The following is a 17,634-nucleotide window of genomic DNA, read 5'->3' on the forward strand; positions in this document are numbered from 1 at the left end:
TCAGTGGGCTATGCCAAAACCCTGGAGGGACAGATTGAACTGACCAAAGACAGCTCAGTAAGCATGGCACATCCGAAACTGTCTGGTCTGAAGACAGAAGACTCTGCTGTGTATTACTGGGCATGCTGGGTACAGTGATGTGAGTGGTGGAGATGTACAAAAACCCCTCAGACATATACTGAACAAAAATATAAACGCAACATGCGACAATTTCAAAGATTTTACTGAGCCACAGTTCATATAAAGAAATTAGTCAATTGAAATAAATAAATTAGGCCCTATGGATTTCACATGACTGGGCAGGGATGCAGCCATGGGTGGGCCTGGGAGGACATAGGCCCACCCACTGGGGAGCCAGGCCCAGCCAAACAGAATGAGGCTTTTCCCACAAAAGAGCTTTATTACAGACAGAAATACTCCTCAGTTTCATCAGCTGTCCAGGTGGCTGGTCTCAGATGATCCCAAAGGTGAAGAAGTCGGATGTGGAGGTCCTGGGCTGGCGTGATTACATGTTGTCTGTGGTTGTGAGGCCGGTTAGACGTACTGCTGAATTCTCTAAAACGACCTTGGAGGTGGCTTATGGTAGAGAAATGGACATTACATTTTCTGGCAACAGCTCTGGTGGACCTTCCTGCAGTCAGCATGCCAATTGCACACTCCCTCAAAACTTGAGACATCTGTGGCATTGTGTTGTTTGACAAAACTGCACATTTTAGAGTGGCCTTTTATTGTCCCCAGCACAACGTGGACCTGTGTAGTGATCATGCTCTTTAATTAGCTTCTTGATATTCCACAACTGTCAGGTGGATGGATTATCTTGGAAAAGGAGAAATGCTCACTAACAGGGATGTAAACCCATTTCTGCACAACATTTGAGAGAAATAAGCTGTTTGTGTGTATGGAACATTTCTGGGATCTTTTATTTCAGCTCATGAAGCATGAGACCAACGTTTTACATATTTTAGTTCTGTACATAGATAGAGACAACCTTATACTTTAATATGAGAGCTCCCCACCTCAGAAACACTGTCTATGCTTCATGAATAAGGCCTCTGAGTTGTTCCTTACGTTGTGACATGTCTTCTTTTGGGAAAGAACAGAGAAGACAATAAACATGTACAAGTATTTGTGTGTAGGAATCATCTTTTATAATGACAAGGAATTTGCTCTCGCCCTAATCTAACTGAATTAATCAAATCAGCTGCCCATAAGAACCTTCACTGTCCAAAAGAAGAGGATTGGCCAACTTTGACTTAACACTTAACAGTGACTTAACAGTATGGAACATTGAATTGTGAAAAAGCATTTTATTTAATATCAAAGGGACATTTGACAACATTTCATATAGTAATACTATGTGTAGCTAATGTAAGAATTTCATGTTTTGTTGTGTTACTTGAATTGAAAGAATAGTGCTACGATTCTGTAAAATCATACAGAAATATTTGCTGAGCATGGATTCTGCAGAAAGCTTTTTGACAGGGTAAAGAGTAAAAACTGTGTTGGGTGCCAAGCTCAGAGACCATCAAGCAGGGTTCCACCAAGACCTCTCTTAGAAAGAGGAGCGATGGGCATAAGGAAAGTAAACAAGTATTATTCTGCAGACTCTGTATTGATGTATACAATGCATGGTCTATTGATTGGCTATATGATTATACATTCTTACGTTGATGAGTCCCGTGTAGCTCAGTTGGTAGAGCATGGCGCTTGCAACGCCAGGGTTGTGGGTTCGATTCCCACGGGGGACCAGTATGAAAATGTATGCACTCACTAACTGTAAGTCGCTCTGGATAAGAGCATCTGCTAAATAACTAAAATGTAAAATGTAATGAGGCAATCAGTAAAGCTTACTAAATGGTTATAAATTAATTTGAATGTCCCATGTGACACCAAGTTAACCATGAATGTACCCATCCAGACAACATCTGTGGTAATGTTTTAAGGCACTGTGCAGAAGAACTGGCTGGTATTTTATATTTTATCTTTCACTCCTCTTTGGATCAACAACATGTACCTACTGTATGCTATGAAAAAGCTATACTATAGTACCCATCCCTAAATCAACAAACCCATCTCTGCTAAATGATTATAGGCCTGTAGCATTAACATCCCTGGCTATTAAGTCTAGTATTATTTATGTGTACTGACTTTCTCTTTCTGACCCTATCCTCTCCACCTGGGGCGTCTTCCTGAACTCGCTCATTGATTAAAATATAGACAGAGGAAGAAAATGGCCAGGCCACAGACGGTCACCACCACAGCAGCCGTGTTGGTCCTGTAAGCATGACCACTGCACTGCCTCGCCCCCTTCAGGTCCCTCTTCGCCATCTTCTTCCTCACCTGAGAGGTGAAAAACAAGGACATAGACATAAAGGGTTTTGTGCTTTTCTGATTTCAATGTCATTTAAATGTCATCTTAACTGGTCACATTTTACTCATGCTAGACCAACAATAATTGCATAAAGCGCATCTTATAACTCTCGAATTACACAATGGCGGATGGGTGCCCTAAAAAGTCACATTCCTGATTGGACTAAAACCCTTCAACCTATAACAAAGTGCCTAGGTAGATTGGAGCCATCATTGTACATACACAGCTCACCATGAAAACCATCCTATTTCTGAGTGCTTTGTTATGTCATGATCCAATCAATGTCAGCCATCTTATCTGATAAGAGCAGACCAGGGCCAGGAGCCCTAGGAAGAGGCAGTTGCAGAACATGGTGTTGAACACAGAGCAACAGAAGTAGTCTTTAATCTGGACTCCCATGTGTCTTAGAGAACGCTGCTGTTGTGGCTGTCGGGGTCGTCTGGGCCGTCCCTTCTCTTCCTCTTCCTCCTCTTCTCCCTCCTCTTGAACATCACCATACTGATCCATCTCTATGTCAGCTTCACCAAAATCTATCTGCACTTCAGGCATATCAAAATCAAATCCTTCCATGATTGTCAAAATGGCATTAACGTTGAGCTGAACTAAAGGTTTCACCAGTTATCTCTCCAATTCCCTCTCCCTCTCATACACTGTATACCATGTATCTCATACACTTGATGCTTAATGTCTGTAACATGCGGTGTGAACCAGTTACACCTTCCTAAGTAGAGACTGTTTATCCGTCCTTCAACCACAGCACCCTACTCTCATTTAAGGTTTAATGTTCCAAATCTCTGTGGTGAATGACACATTGAGCTAACTAACTATTTGACCTAGAACATGACACCATGAGTTCTATGGTAGTGCTGCTGTGGGGTAGGTGGTGGTTTCGACCTTCTATCTCCTGACATAATAGATAGCTACTTTATTAATACTAAGGTCTATATCCGCCATGATCACTGTAGAATAGGTTGTATCTGATTTCGATCACTCAGAGTTTCCTACTGTAAGCATAGTAGAGTTAGTCATGTATGTATGCATGGAAAGCTGTGCAGCCTATACATATTTTACGGATCCTAGGTTGATGTCTCAATATTGACTCCTGTTTACTCTGTCAATGAAAGACGGACAATATGCAAATAATACCCTCTGCTATAAACTGTATTTATCAATGACCAGCTCTGAGGGGCAGCCACACACAGACACACACAGACACAACCTTCATCACTGCAACCACCCTGTATGTTAGTAACCAGACAGACACTGTCTGCCATTCAACAGAGAAACATGTTTCTTACGTCTCTCCTCCTCCTGGCCTTCCTGCCATGTAAGTAGGGTCATTTTCATCTCTTCAAATACAGATTACAAAACAAGATGGGAGAGAATATCTAGTAAATAAGGTTGTTTTTGCCCATGTGTATGTAGTGTTAATTTTCATATGAAGATGTAGATAGCTGGAAAAAGTCATTTATTATCTTTCGTCTGGTTAAGTTTCCTGTCTCTCTCTTCTCCCTGCTCTTATTCAGATATACACAGCATTAGTTTGACCTCCTCCCCTGCTCAACTCAAACCTCCTGTAGAGTCAGTGAAACTATCTTGGCAAGTCTCTGGCTATGCCCTGACAGACTATGGTACAGCTTGGATACAACAGCAGCCAGGGAAAACACTGGAGTGGATTGGGATCATCTGGGGTGGTGGATCCATCAACTCTGGAGCCTCTTTTAAGAGCAGATTCACCATCTCCAGAGACAGTAGTAATGTACTGTACTTAGACATCACCAGTCTGCAGGCTGAAAACACAGCTGTTTATTATTGTGCTTGCTACCCACAGTGATACAAACCAGCACCAGAGCTGTACAGAAACTCACCCACCCCATAAATGGTTGGAATTATATGTACCCACCAGGAGTGGGCGATTTTAGCCTTTATATTAAATAAATCCTACTATGATCTGATGACTGTATGAACTAGATGTAGTATCAGTCACTAGTCATAACATAGGCGTACTGTAGTAGAAGAACAGATACAGATATAACGCAATACACTCAATATTAAAAATGTATTAAAAAACAAATAAATATTGTGGGATTGATTGAGGTTATGGTTGATCTTTGGTCTTACTTTGACAACATGATGACAAGCTTGTACCAATATTACTCTACTGTCATGAGTAATAATTAGTACATTCATTCTCAAACTGTCCTGAAAACTCTTCCTCAGGGTTTGTGTTGTAAATGGGAAATGTATTTTCCATCAATCTACCTGATAAAATAGGTATACCATCAATAGGAACACAAACAGCAGTTTTTATCATAGCAGCACATATCATTATGTCCTACTAGGTGGATTGTGGGTAGTTTTCAAAGCCTCTTGTGATTGGTCCCCGTAGTAAGGAGCTCATGCAAAACTCTCCAGTCCTTCATCTTTATTAATGTCTCTGTTGAAGGCTGTTTCTGCTGAGGACTGTCTCAACTACCTTTAGAGAACTAAACAGATCACCATGTTTCCTACCACAGGAATACTCTTACTGACAGTATATCTAACAGGTGAGGATACAGTATATTTAATTATGTAGTTTATCAAATAAACACGTTGACATTATGTTTTAGTTTCAACTTTGAAAATATCTATACTCTCTATTTCCACAGGTGATCATGGTCAGACACTGACTGAGTCTGGACCAGTGGTTAAAAAGCCTGGAGAATCCCACACACTGACTTGTACAGGCTCTGGGTTCACATTCAGTAGCTATATAGGATGGGTTGGATAAGACAGGCTCCTGGGAAAGGACTTGACTTTGTTTGCTAGCATCTATAGTACCAGTCCATATTACTCCCAGTCAGTCCAGGGTAGATTCACCCTCTCCAGAGATGACTCCAGCAGTAAGCTGTACCTACAGATGAACAGCCTGAAGAGTGAGGACGCAGCAGTGTATAACTGTGCTAAAGAGTCACAGTGGTTAGACTAATGGGAGTAACAGTACAAAAACCACTTCCACATTCAGCACAGACAATTGTAAATATTAATGTAATTTGTGTCCCGTAGTGAATGTTTGGTCCATATCTCCCATAAGTGTAGTGTCTAAAACGGACACATTGGAATTTCCCCCTAACTTGCCACTGATATCCCCAGCATTATTTTCCTGATTCCCTTCATGCAAATGTAATCTCACCCCTCTCTTTTTCTTACTCCCTCTATCTCCAACTTATATAAACAGTCTCAGTGTCCTAATACGTCCCTCTGAGTCCTGGAGAGTAGAGAAGAACAGCTCCCACCAGTTCAGCTTCAACAAAAAACATGTTCCCTGCATATCTGCTGCTGCTGCTGGCAGCTGCCTCCTGTGATTTACTAACTGTAGTCTGATCAGTATAACTTGTGTTGCTGTGATACTGATGTGACTCCTTGATTGATCTGACCTGTCATTCCTCTCCCTCCTCAGGTGTCCACTGTCAGATTGTACTCACACAGGCTGAACAGTCAGTCCAGGGGACCCCCGGGGGATCCCTCAAGCTCACATGTGCCTGTAGTGGATTCACTCTGTATGACTGGACCATGCACTGGATCCGCCAGGCACCTGGAAAGGGACTTGAATGGGTCCTTTATTATTGTAGTAAAAGTAGCAAGGGCTATTCTCAGGCAGTACAGGGCCGATTCACAGCATCGAAGGACAGCTCTAATTTCTATCTGCACATGAGCCAGTTGAAGTCAGAGGACTCTGAAGTGAATTACTGTGCTAGAGACTCACCATGGTTATACTAATAAGAATAGCCATACAAAAGCCATCTGGTAGAGAAAGGAACGACGTGAACAAACACACAGACACACGTATGGTATGACCAGTAGACCATGACAAGGGGATGCATGAGGAACAATTCTAATGATGTATCAAATAATTACACAATGATGCAACTGTTAATTACATGGTGGTTGTGTTGTTGATACACCAACAGGGGCGCTCTCTCTCCATATGATTAAAATACAGACCAGTACTGATGAAGGCTGTGCTAATTCATTTTATTACAGGAAAAAAATTATACTGTCTATGTTGATTAAAATTACTTTACAGTTTGTAAAAATGAAAGTAAAGTGTCTTAAATATGTTTTATCCACCACAACTATTAACTAATACTTGAATGTAGTGTTTTATATCCCCCCTTTACATTCTAAAAGATAACCGATGGAGGGTCTCTCAGTTTTCAGATGGCAAAGGTTACAGTAATATATAGACAGTGGGGAAAAAAAGTATTTAGTCAGCCACCAATTGTGCAAGTTCTCCCACTTAAAAAGATGAGAGAGGCCTGTAATTTTCATCATAGGTACCCATCAACTATGACAGACAAATTGAGAAAAATAAATCCAGAAAATCACATTGTAGGATTTTTAATGAATTTATTTGCAAATTAGGGTGGAAAATAAGTATTTGGTCACCTGCAAACAAGCAAGATTTCTGGCTCTCACAGACCTGTAACTTCTTCTTTAAGAGGCTCCTCTGTCCTCCACTTGTTACCTGTATTAATGGCACCTGTTTGAACTTGTTATCAGTATAAAAGACACCTGTCCACAACCTCAAACAGTCACACTCCCAAACTCCACTATGGCCAAGACCAAAGAGCTGTCAAAGGACACCAGAAACAAAATTGTAGACCTGCACCAGGCTGGGAAGACTGAATCTGCAATAGTTAAGCAGCTTGGTTTGAAGAAATCAACTGTGGGAGCAATTATTAGGAAATGTTAGACATACAAGACCACTGATAATCTCCCTCGATCTGGGGCTCCACGCAAGATCTCACCCTGTGGGGTCAAAATGATCACAAGAACGGTGAGCAAAAATCCCAGAACCACACGGGGGGACCTAGTGAATGACCTGCAGAGAGCTGGGACCAAAGTAACAAAGCCTACCATCAGTAACACACTACACCGCCAGGGACTCAAATCCTGCAGTGCCAGACGTGTCCCCCTGCTTAAGCCAGTACATGTCCAGGCCCGTCTGAAGTTTGCTAGAGTGCATTTGGATGATCCAGAAGAGGATTGGGAGAATGTCATATGGTCAGATGAAACCAAAATAGAACTTTTTGGTAAAAACTCAACTCGTCGTGTTTGGAGGACAAAGAATGCTGAGTTGCATCCAAAGAACACCATACCTACTGTGAAGCATGGGGGTGGAAACATCATGCTTTGGGGCTGTTTTTCTGCAAAGGGACCAGGACGACTGATCCGTGTAAAGGAAAGAATGAATGGGGCCATGTATCGTGGAGATTTTGAGTGAAAACCTCCTTCCATCAGCAAGGGCATTGAAGATGAAACGTGGCTGGGTCTTTCAGCATGACAATGATCCCAAACACACCGCCCCGGCAACGAAGGAGTGGCTTCGTAAGAAGCATTTCAAGGTCCTGGAGTGGCCTAGCCAGTCTCCAGATCTCAACCACATAGAACATCTTTGGAGGGAGTTGAAAGTCCGTGTTGCCCAGCGACAGCCCCAAAACATCACTGCTCTAGAGGAGATCTGCATGGAGGAATGGGCCAAAATACCAGCAACAGTGTGTGAAAACCTTGTGAAGACTTACAGAAAACGTTTGACCTGTGTCATTGCCAACAAAGGGTATATAACAAAGTATTGAGAAACTTTTGTTATTGACCAAATACTTATTTTCCACCATAATTTGCAAATAAGAGTAGAGAAGAGCACCTCCCGCCATTTCAGCTTCAACACAAACCATGTTCCTTGCATCTATGCTGCTGCTGGCAGATTTCTCCTGTGAATCTCTCTGTATTTGGGGGATAAACATAACAAAGAAATCTGCCTGTAGTATAAAACTGGCTTTAACATAACTAGCTACTAGAACTGATATATTGTAAGTACAACATCTTTCTATTTTGTGTATTTAATGTTGTTCATTATTTTTTCCCCCTAGGTGTACAGAGTTATGAACTTAGCTAGCCTCTAGGACTGTCCAGCCAGGTCAACCACTGACCATCTCCTGTAAGGTCTCTTATTCTGTTACTAACACTTGGACAGCTTGGATCTGACAACCTGCAGGGAAAGCACTGGAGTGGATTGGAAATGTATATTCTGGAGACACAGGATACAAGGATTCACTGAAGAACAAGTTGAGCCTCTCAGTAGACTCTAGCAGTAATACTGTGTTTTTAAAAAGGCAGAACCTTCAGACTGAAGACACAGCTGTGGATTATTGTGCCTACCCTCACAGTGATACAAACCAGTACCAGAGCTGTGTAAAAACCCATCCTCTTGGGAGATACTGTATAGAATATGGAATTTGAAGAGCAGATATAATGCTCCTCAGTTCCACTCATTTTATCGAAAAATACATGTTTTATCCATCAAATACTCAAGAAGAATGTCTAGCCCATCTCCTTTGTTTAATACATCAGATGAGTTATAGTCAATATACCAAATGCCCCTTGAATAACAGGGGACAACATATGCTAAATTGTTATACAAAATATTGACTAGCCTTGCCACTAGGTTCTAGAACAAAACATGGGGTAGCAATTACGGAAATGATACATCATTATGACAAGCTGTACAACTCATCCATTCATCTTCCCTGCCCAAACAAAAAATGGTGCCATGACAACACAGGTCATCACTGCCACGACTGGAAGTCAATATTTACACATACAAAAGGTACGTATGTATGTATGTACAGTATGTATGCACAGTATGTACAGTATTTATGTATTGTGTTGTATTGTATGTGCATATATTATGAGTACATTATGCATACATAATGCATCCAGTAATGTATCAGACACCTGTCTTTGTATGACAGACAGTATGCAAATAAACCCCCTCCCTCAGCTATATCAATGACCTGTTCTGACACAACCTTCATCAATGCAACCACCCTGTCTGTTAGTACCCAGACAGACACCGTCTATACAACAGAGAAACATGCTTCTTACATCCCTCCTCCTCCTGGCATTCCTGCCATGTAAGTGGGGGGGATTTTAGACTCTTTGAATACAGGACACAAAACATTGTGTTAGTCAGTTGTTTTGCTATTGTGTTAGTCAGTTGTTTTCCCATTGTGTTAGTCAGTTGTTTTACCATTGTGTTAGTCAGTTGTTTTGCCATTGTGTTAGTAAGTTGTTTTGCTATTGAGACAGTTGTTGATGAATTCCTCTCATCTCTCTCTCTCTTCTCACTGCTCTCTTTCAGATATACACACCATTAGTTTGACCTCCTCCCCTGCTCAACTCAAACCTCCTGGAGAGTCAGTGAAACTATCTTGGCAAGTCTCGGGCTATGCCCTAACAGACTATGGTACAGGTTGGATACAACAGCAGCCAGGGAAAACACTGGAGTGGATTGGGATCATCTGGGCCAGTGGATCCATCAACTCTGGAGCCTCTTTTAAGAGCAAATTCACCATCTCCAGAGACAGTAGTAATGTACTTAGGTATCACCAGTCTGCAGGCTGAGGACACAGCTGTGTATTATTGTGCTCGGGGGTCACGGTGGTACAAAACAGCACCAGAGCTGTACAAAACTCACCCATCCCATAAACGGTTGGCGTTATATGTACCCACCAGGAGTGGGCGATCTTAGCCTTTATATGAAATACATCCTGCTACGATCTGATGACTGTATGAACTAGATGTAGTATCCGTCACTAGTCATAACATAGGACTTGTCACGGTTCAGACAGACGACAAGAGGACCACAATTGCGTCACACCAGAAAGTTTATTTAAACTTAAGGGGAAAGGGATGTAGGGAGTGAGTGAAGGCTCCAGGGGTTATCCCGTCCGATGTGCTGGGTCTGTGCCTCCCCCCAGTGGCAGCGATGCGTCCGATGACGCCGGTGGTTGGTGGTCCAGAAGTCCTGGGGGGGGGAGGAAACACAGACACAACGAGGCGGAATGAAACCAGGCAGCAGTACAGTTCAAGGGAAATCCAAAAACGTAGTAGCAAGGCAGAAGGCTGGTCAGAGTTACCGGGATTGAAGAGTAGTCAGGAGTCGTAATGGCAGAAGCAGGTCTGGATCTCCTGAGGCAGAAGAGTATCCAAAAACCAGGCAGGTCCGGGGTCACAAAACCAGGGTGAGCCAGAAGCGCGAGCAAACAGGTTCCGGGTGTGAGCTTTGCAGACGATCTGACACAGGAGAGCTGAAAGACAGGGCTATAAATACTGGGAGAGGTTAGTGGGTAATGCAGCGCAGCTGGCAGAGTAATTAGAGCCGAGCAGAGCAGGGACAGGTGGAGCTAGTTAGGCTGAGTAGAGAGAGAGTGGTGAGCAGAGTGGAAACAACTTAAGGTGGTAACCCAGTGGAGTGAGAGGGCTCATGACAGAACCCCCCCAAGGGACGGCCCCAGAAGTCCCAAGAGCAACACCACGCCGGGCGGGAGGAGGGGAGCCGGAGGAGGGCTAGAACTCCTCCCGAACGGTCCGAGCGAACGTCCTCATCCTCGGAGGAAGCCGGAGGGCCGTGGTCGGGAGATGGGACAGGTCCCGAGACAGGATCAGGCACAGGACAGGAAGCCGAGCGGGCAGGACGGTTAGAGACCCCTCTGGGGCGGCCCCTACGGATTGCAGGTTGATCAGGATGCCGTTGGTGGAAAGCGGTGATGAGAGTCCTATCCACAATCCGACTAGCTGGCACCCAGGTCCTTTCCTCAGGTCCATAGCCCTCCCAGTCAATGAGGTACTGGAGACCCCTACCCCTCCGTCTGGACCGAAGCAGGCGGCGGACGGTGTAAACCAGACCACCATCGACGAGCGCGTGGAGGAGGAGGACAAGGCGCAGCAGGGACCAGCGGACTCCTGGGCACAGGCAGGGGCTGCAGCAATCCGGCTGGGGGCTGGCAGGACGACTTGTGTTGGTTGCAGATGGGGCAGGCTTGGACGAATTCCCGTACATCCTTCCTCAGAGAGGGCCACCAGAACCTCTGGGCGAGCAGGTTGTAAGTGCGGGTGGAGCCAGGGTGACAAGCTAGGCGGGAGTCATGTCCCCACTGAACGACCTGGGACCTCAGGTCTTCGGGGACAAAAAGGCGGTCAGCTGGGCAAGTGCTGGGACCTGGCTGGTTACGGAGAGCCTCCAGCACCTGTTCCTCAACAGCCCAGGTCAGAGCTGCAACGATGCAGGGACTTGGCAGAATCGACACAGGGTCCCTGGAGGGGTCAGGAGCGGAGTTAGTAGGTACTGGCCGAGGGGGTAGTGCGGCGGCAAGCAGGCAGGTTCGGTGGCAGTCCTCTCCCCACTCCCTGATCACCCCGGTCACCCAGTCGAGCTGAGGGTTGTGCCGGGGGAGCCATGGGTAACCCAGGATGAGGGGTTGGCCTGGAGAGGGGAGCAGGTGAAACTGGATAGTTTCTTGATGGTTTCCGGACAGACCCATCGAGACCGGGGCCGTGACATGAGTGACCGATCCGAGTAAGTGTCCGTCCAGTGCCCGGGCAGGAATAGGAGGTGTCAAACGGAGGTTCTCCAGTCCCAGTTGGCGTGCCAGCTTGATGTCCATTATGTTGGCTTCGGGCGCCAGAATCCACCAGAGCAGCCAGGGTGTGAGTTGAGTCAGGGAGGCGGAGGTGAACTTGCAGCAGGGGTTTGCGGTCGGAGGACTGGATGGTCATTGAACTCAACCGGACTCCCCCTATGCCCGGTGAGCTTCGGCCCTTTAAAGGGCAGGTTACCACACGATGTCCATCACCTCCACAATAGAGGCAGAGGTTTGAGGTGAAGCGTCGCTGGTGCTCTGCAGGAGTGAGAGAGGCTCGCCCAATCTCCATAGGCTCAGACTGATCAAGCTGACCTGGGTGAGTGGCAGTAGATGACAGGAGCCCAGTCGGATCTCTCCGAATGCCGGTAGTAGGTGGACCTTGGCGCCCCCTCTCACGGCACGACGGGTCTGTATCCCTCTGTCGATCCTGACAGTCAGTGCGATGGCTTCATCAAGAGTGGAAGGCAGTTCATGGGAGACCAACTCGGCCTTTGATATAGTCAGCCAAACTATGGAAGAACGCGTCCACCAACGATGGTGTGTTCCAAGAACTTCGTCTGAGCCAGGGTTCGGAAGTCGATGGAATGGTCTGCGACTGTACGTCTGCCTTGTCGAATACTGAACAGTTCACGAGACGCCTCTGCGGTTGGTGAATCCAGGTCAAACACCTTCAGCATCTCCTCAGCAAACAGGTCGAAGGTTGCACATGCGGGGGTTTGACGTTCGAACTCTGCTGTTCCCCAGAGTCGAGCTTCCGGCCCGTCAGGTGAGTGATGGCATACCCAACTCTAGCCCCCTCCGTGGCGAAGGTCCTTGGCTGCAAGGAGAACTGAAGTCGGCAGCTAGTCAGGAATGGCCGGACCTGGGTTGAATCGCCGTTGAACCGCTCGGGGTTTCCAATCTTGGGTTCCGGAGCAGCGGCTGCAATGACCGGGGCAGGTAACTCGGGGGCAGGGCTGGTGGGCAGACTGGCTGGGGTCAGGTTGGTGAGGAGTTGAATGATCATGGCGAGTTGTTGTTGCTGCTGCTGGGACTGCTGCTGGTGCTGCTGGAACTGCTGATGCTGTTGGTGGCCGACCTGAAGCAGAGAGGAGATGACGCGCTCATGCGGCCTAGCTCTCTCTCAGTGTGTTCCAGGCGTAGCATGGCGGTGGGGTTGCTCAGGCTCTTCGGTTTCCATGTCGGGGGAAGTGTGCGCTGAGTCCATGATGGTCAGATCGTACTGTCACGGTTCAGACAGACGACAAGAGGACCACAATTGCGTCACACCAGAAAGTTTATTTAAACTTAAGGGGAAAGGGATGTAGGGAGTGAGTGAAGGCTCCAGGGGTTATCCCGTCCGATGTGCTGGGTCTGTGCCTCCCCCAGTGGCAGCGATGCGTCCGATGACGCCGGTGGTTGGTGGTCCAGAAGTCCTGGGGGGGGGAGGAAACACAGACACAACGAGGCGGAATGAAACCAGGCAGCAGTACAGTTCAAGGGAAATCCAAAAACGTAGTAGCAAGGCAGAAGGCTGGTCAGAGTTACCGGGATTGAAGAGTAGTCAGGAGTCGTAATGGCAGAAGCAGGTCTGGATCTCCTGAGGCAGAAGAGTATCCAAAAACCAGGCAGGTCCGGGGTCACAAAACCAGGGTGAGCCAGAAGCGCGAGCAAACAGGTTCCGGGGTGTGAGCTTTGCAGACGATCTGACACAGGAGAGCTGAAAGACAGGGCTATAAATACTGGGAGAGGTTAGTGGGTAATGCAGCGCAGCTGGCAGAGTAATTAGAGCCGAGCAGAGCAGGGACAGGTGGAGCTAGTTAGGCTGAGTAGAGAGAGAGTGGTGAGCAGAGTGGAAACAACTTAAGGTGGTAACCCAGTGGAGTGAGAGGGCTCATGACAGGACTACTGTAAGATAAGAACAGATATAGGTAAAACACAATACCCTCACTATTAAACATGTATTCCAATTTTAATTGGGATTGATTCAGTGGTTGATTCAGAAATATTCCCTTTATCATACAAATGTTGATACTTTGCTTATGTTTTCATTTATAAAGCCCTTTTACAAAAAATCCCACAGTACCTTACATCATTACTAAACTTTAGACATAGGAGTTATCACGCCCGGTCTCAGGGATGGTTAACTCTGAAAATTCCTTTGGTCTTTACTGAGTTAGGTAAATCATCTTATGTTTTTTTGCACCTTATTTGTGGAACGATCTTCAAAATGTTCTTAAATTTGATGTTCTGGTGCCTCTAGGCCAATTCAGAAAGCTGATTGAGGACCTTATTACTGATGATTGTGTTTATTTTTTTTTATGACAGTGTTTTTCTTTCTGCTTGCATTTTGTATTTATATTTTGATTTGTGTTTTTTTGTTGTAATTTATGTAATTCGGGGCTCAACTGTAAAAGACACCTTGGTCTCAGTATGACTCCCTGATAAAATAAAGGTTAAATAAAAACTAAAAACAATTGTACAGTTATTCTCAAACTGTCCTGACAACTCTTTATCAGAGTTAGTGTTGAAATGGGAAATGTATTCTCCATCAATCTACCTGATAAAAAAAATATACCATAAATAGGAAAACAAACAGCAATATCTTATCATAACAGAACATCTCAAAATGGCCTACCAGTTGATCAGTGGGTATTTATCAAAACTTCCTTTGATTGGTCCTCTCAGTGAGGAGGAGCTCATGCAAAACTCACCAGTCCTCCACCAGTCTTTATTAATGTCTCTGTTGAAGGCTGTTTCTAATGAGGACTGTCTCAACTACCTTTACAGAACTACACAGATCACCATGTTTCCTACCACAGGAATACTCTTACTGACAGTCTATCTAACAGGTGAGGATATGCAGCCTAATTATACGTTTATGAAGGAAATAAATGGACACATTAGCTTTTAGCTTCAACAATATCTATACTCTCTATTTCCACAGGTATTCATGGTCAAACACTGACTGAGTCTGGACCAGTGGTTAAAAAGCCTGGAGAATCCCACACACTGACCTGTACAACCTCTGGGTTCACTTTCAGAGGCTATGAGATGGCTTGGATCAGACAGGCTCCTGGGAAAGGACTGGAGTGGGTTGCTTTTATTAGCACATCTAGTACTCCCATCTCTTACTCCCAGTCAGTCCAGGGTAGATTCACCATCTCCAGAGATGACTCCAGCAGTAAGCTGTACCTACAGATGAACAGCCTGAAGAGTGAGGACACAGCAGTGTATTACTGTGCTAGAGAGTCACAGTGGTTAAACTAATGGGAGAAGTCGTACAAAAACCACTTCCCCATTCAGCACAGACAACCTCATTTCATTTTGATGAATGATTTAATAGCAAAATGTTCACAAGCACCACCACACATGGGTTTTTGCAAGAATAACTTGATTCATATAGCATACAGTAGGATTATCAATAATAAGAAAACAATGGTTAACCATTCTAGAGTTTCATCTCCCATAAGTGTAGTGATAGAAACTGACACATTATCACATAATTTCCCCCATTTTGCACTGAGTACATGGACAACACAAAGTATGTATAGCTTGCACAGTTATCAAATACATTTGTTTTTACTGATATTTCCATTCATTTCATATACAGTACTTTATTAGAACTCTGGAATGATCATTTCTAATTTCGGATGCAAACTGACAATGCTGTGTATTGATGTGTGTTTCTCATTACAGATGTCTGCTGTGATATTGAACTCATCCAGCCTGGTCCAGTGGTTATAAAACCAGCAGAGTCTTTCAGCATCTCCTGCAAATTCTCTGGGTTTTCTATATATTCTTATTGTCCTGGATGGATATGACAAGCTGAAGCAAAAGCTTTGGAACATGTTGGTTATACATGCAGTAGTAGTACTTCCACTGTAGACTCATGATCAGTTCTAGTTATGACAGCTCCAGCAGTACAGTGTTTCTGCAAGGAAACAACTTCCAGACTGAAGACACAGCTGTTTATTACTGTGTCCGTGAGACACAGTGACACAAACCATAACCAGAGCTGTACAAAAACCCATCCTCCAGGTATTTATTGTAACTTATAATAGGGACTCATTAAATTCAATAAAACAGGGATGTTTCTCCACATAAAATTTGTAAACGAATATCAGTCCATCATTGGCGGTGCTGGAAATGTATATCTGATTAGTTTGTCAATTATACTCGTGGTATGACTTGATGGTATTCTAATTGATGTCTAACAAACATTCAATGAACTCATTCATGATCCATTGCTTTAAGGTTTGAATCATTCATATGATAAAGGTGGCCAATACCGAACAAGAAGGTCTAAGCTCTGTATTATCAAAAATATGCAAAGTATTATGATATAAATACAAATATATGCAACAATATAAAGACTGGGGACAATTGACACTAATGGGTTATGATACAAAAAATATTGGCAGAGTGTAAAGCTCACTGTATCACAGTCCTGCGTAACATTATCCTCCAATATAAATCTGGCTTTTTACATGGATGTCACGTTCGTTCATAGACGGGACGGACCAAGGCGCAGCGTGATATGCATACATGTTTATTATAACGAATAAACACAACGACAAAACAATAAACCAACGACATCGTGAAGTCCTAAGGTAACACACAAACCTTAAACGGAACAAGATCCCACAACCCACTAGTGCCAAAAGGCTGCTAAGTATGGTCCCAATCAGAGACAACAAGCTACAGCTGCCTCTGATTGGGAACCACACCGGCCAACATAGATCTACACATAATAGACCTACAACATAGAATATATATAACAAAGAATATACACACCCTGACTCAACATATAAGAGTCCCCTGAGTCAGGGCGTGACAATGGACAACACATTACAGTATTTATAGCTTGCACAGTTATTACATATTTGTTTCCCTACTGATATTCCCATAAATTTGACATATCCTCTCTTTATGCAAATGTCACCTAGCCCATTTACATTACATTTTACATTTTAGTCATTTAGCAGACGCTCTTATCCAGAGCGACTTACAGGAGCAATTAGGGTTAAGTGCCTTGCTCAAGGGCACATTTACGTCATTTAGCAGACGCTCTTATCCAGAGCGACTTACAAATTGGTGCAATCACCCTATAGCCAGTGGGATAACCACTTTACACTTTTTTTTTTTTTTTTTTTTTTGGGTAGAAGGATTACTTTATCCTATCCCAGTTATTCCTTAAAGAGGTGGGGTTTCAAATGTCTCCGGAAGGTGGTGAGTGACTCCGCTGTCCTGCGCCGTGACGGAGCTTGTTCCACCATTGGGGTGCCAGAGCAGCGAACAGTTTTGACTGGGCTGAGCGGGAACTATGCTTCCGCAGAGGAAGGGAGCCAGCAGGCAGAGGTGGATGAACGCAATGCCCTCGTTTGGGTGTAGGGACTGATCAGAGCCCGAAGGTACGGAGGTGCCGTTTCCCTCACTGCTCCATAGGCAAGCACCATGGTCTTGTAACGGATGCGAGCTTCAACTGGAGCCAGTGGAGTGTGCGGAGGAGGGGGTGACGGAGAGAACTTGGGAAGGTTGAACACCAGACGGGCCTTTGGCGGCATTCTGGATGAGTTGTAGGGTTTAATGGCACAGGCAGGGAGGCCAGCCAACAACGAGTTGCAGTAATCCAGACGGGGAGATGACAAGTGCCTGGATTAGGACCTGTGCCGCTTCCTGTGTAAGGCAGGGTGGTACTCTCTCCGAATGTTGTAGAGCATGAACCTGCAGGATCGGGTCACCGCTTGATGTTAGCGGAGAACGACAGGGTGTTGTCCAGGGTCACGCCAAGGCTCTTCGCACTCTGGGAGGAGG

At 44.9% G+C, this 17,634-nt stretch overlaps 2 gene segments (V, D, J or C); both read left to right on the plus strand.

Annotated features, from left to right (window-relative positions):
* The first annotated feature begins 5,668 nt into the window (after window positions 1–5,668).
* Window positions 5,669–6,144, plus strand: LOC123482631. The segment is given in 2 exon segments: window positions 5,669–5,711; window positions 5,811–6,144. Coding segments are annotated over 2 exon segments (363 nt in total).
* An 8,451-nt stretch (window positions 6,145–14,595) lies between these two features.
* LOC123482681 lies at window positions 14,596–15,087 on the plus strand. The segment is given in 2 exon segments: window positions 14,596–14,669; window positions 14,765–15,087. Coding segments are annotated over 2 exon segments (369 nt in total).
* The last annotated feature ends 2,547 nt before the right edge of the window (window positions 15,088–17,634 follow it).

This window comes from Coregonus clupeaformis, chromosome 35 (assembly GCF_020615455.1).
Source record: "Coregonus clupeaformis isolate EN_2021a chromosome 35, ASM2061545v1, whole genome shotgun sequence".
In the NCBI taxonomy this organism is placed as follows: Eukaryota; Metazoa; Chordata; class Actinopteri; order Salmoniformes; family Salmonidae; genus Coregonus; species Coregonus clupeaformis.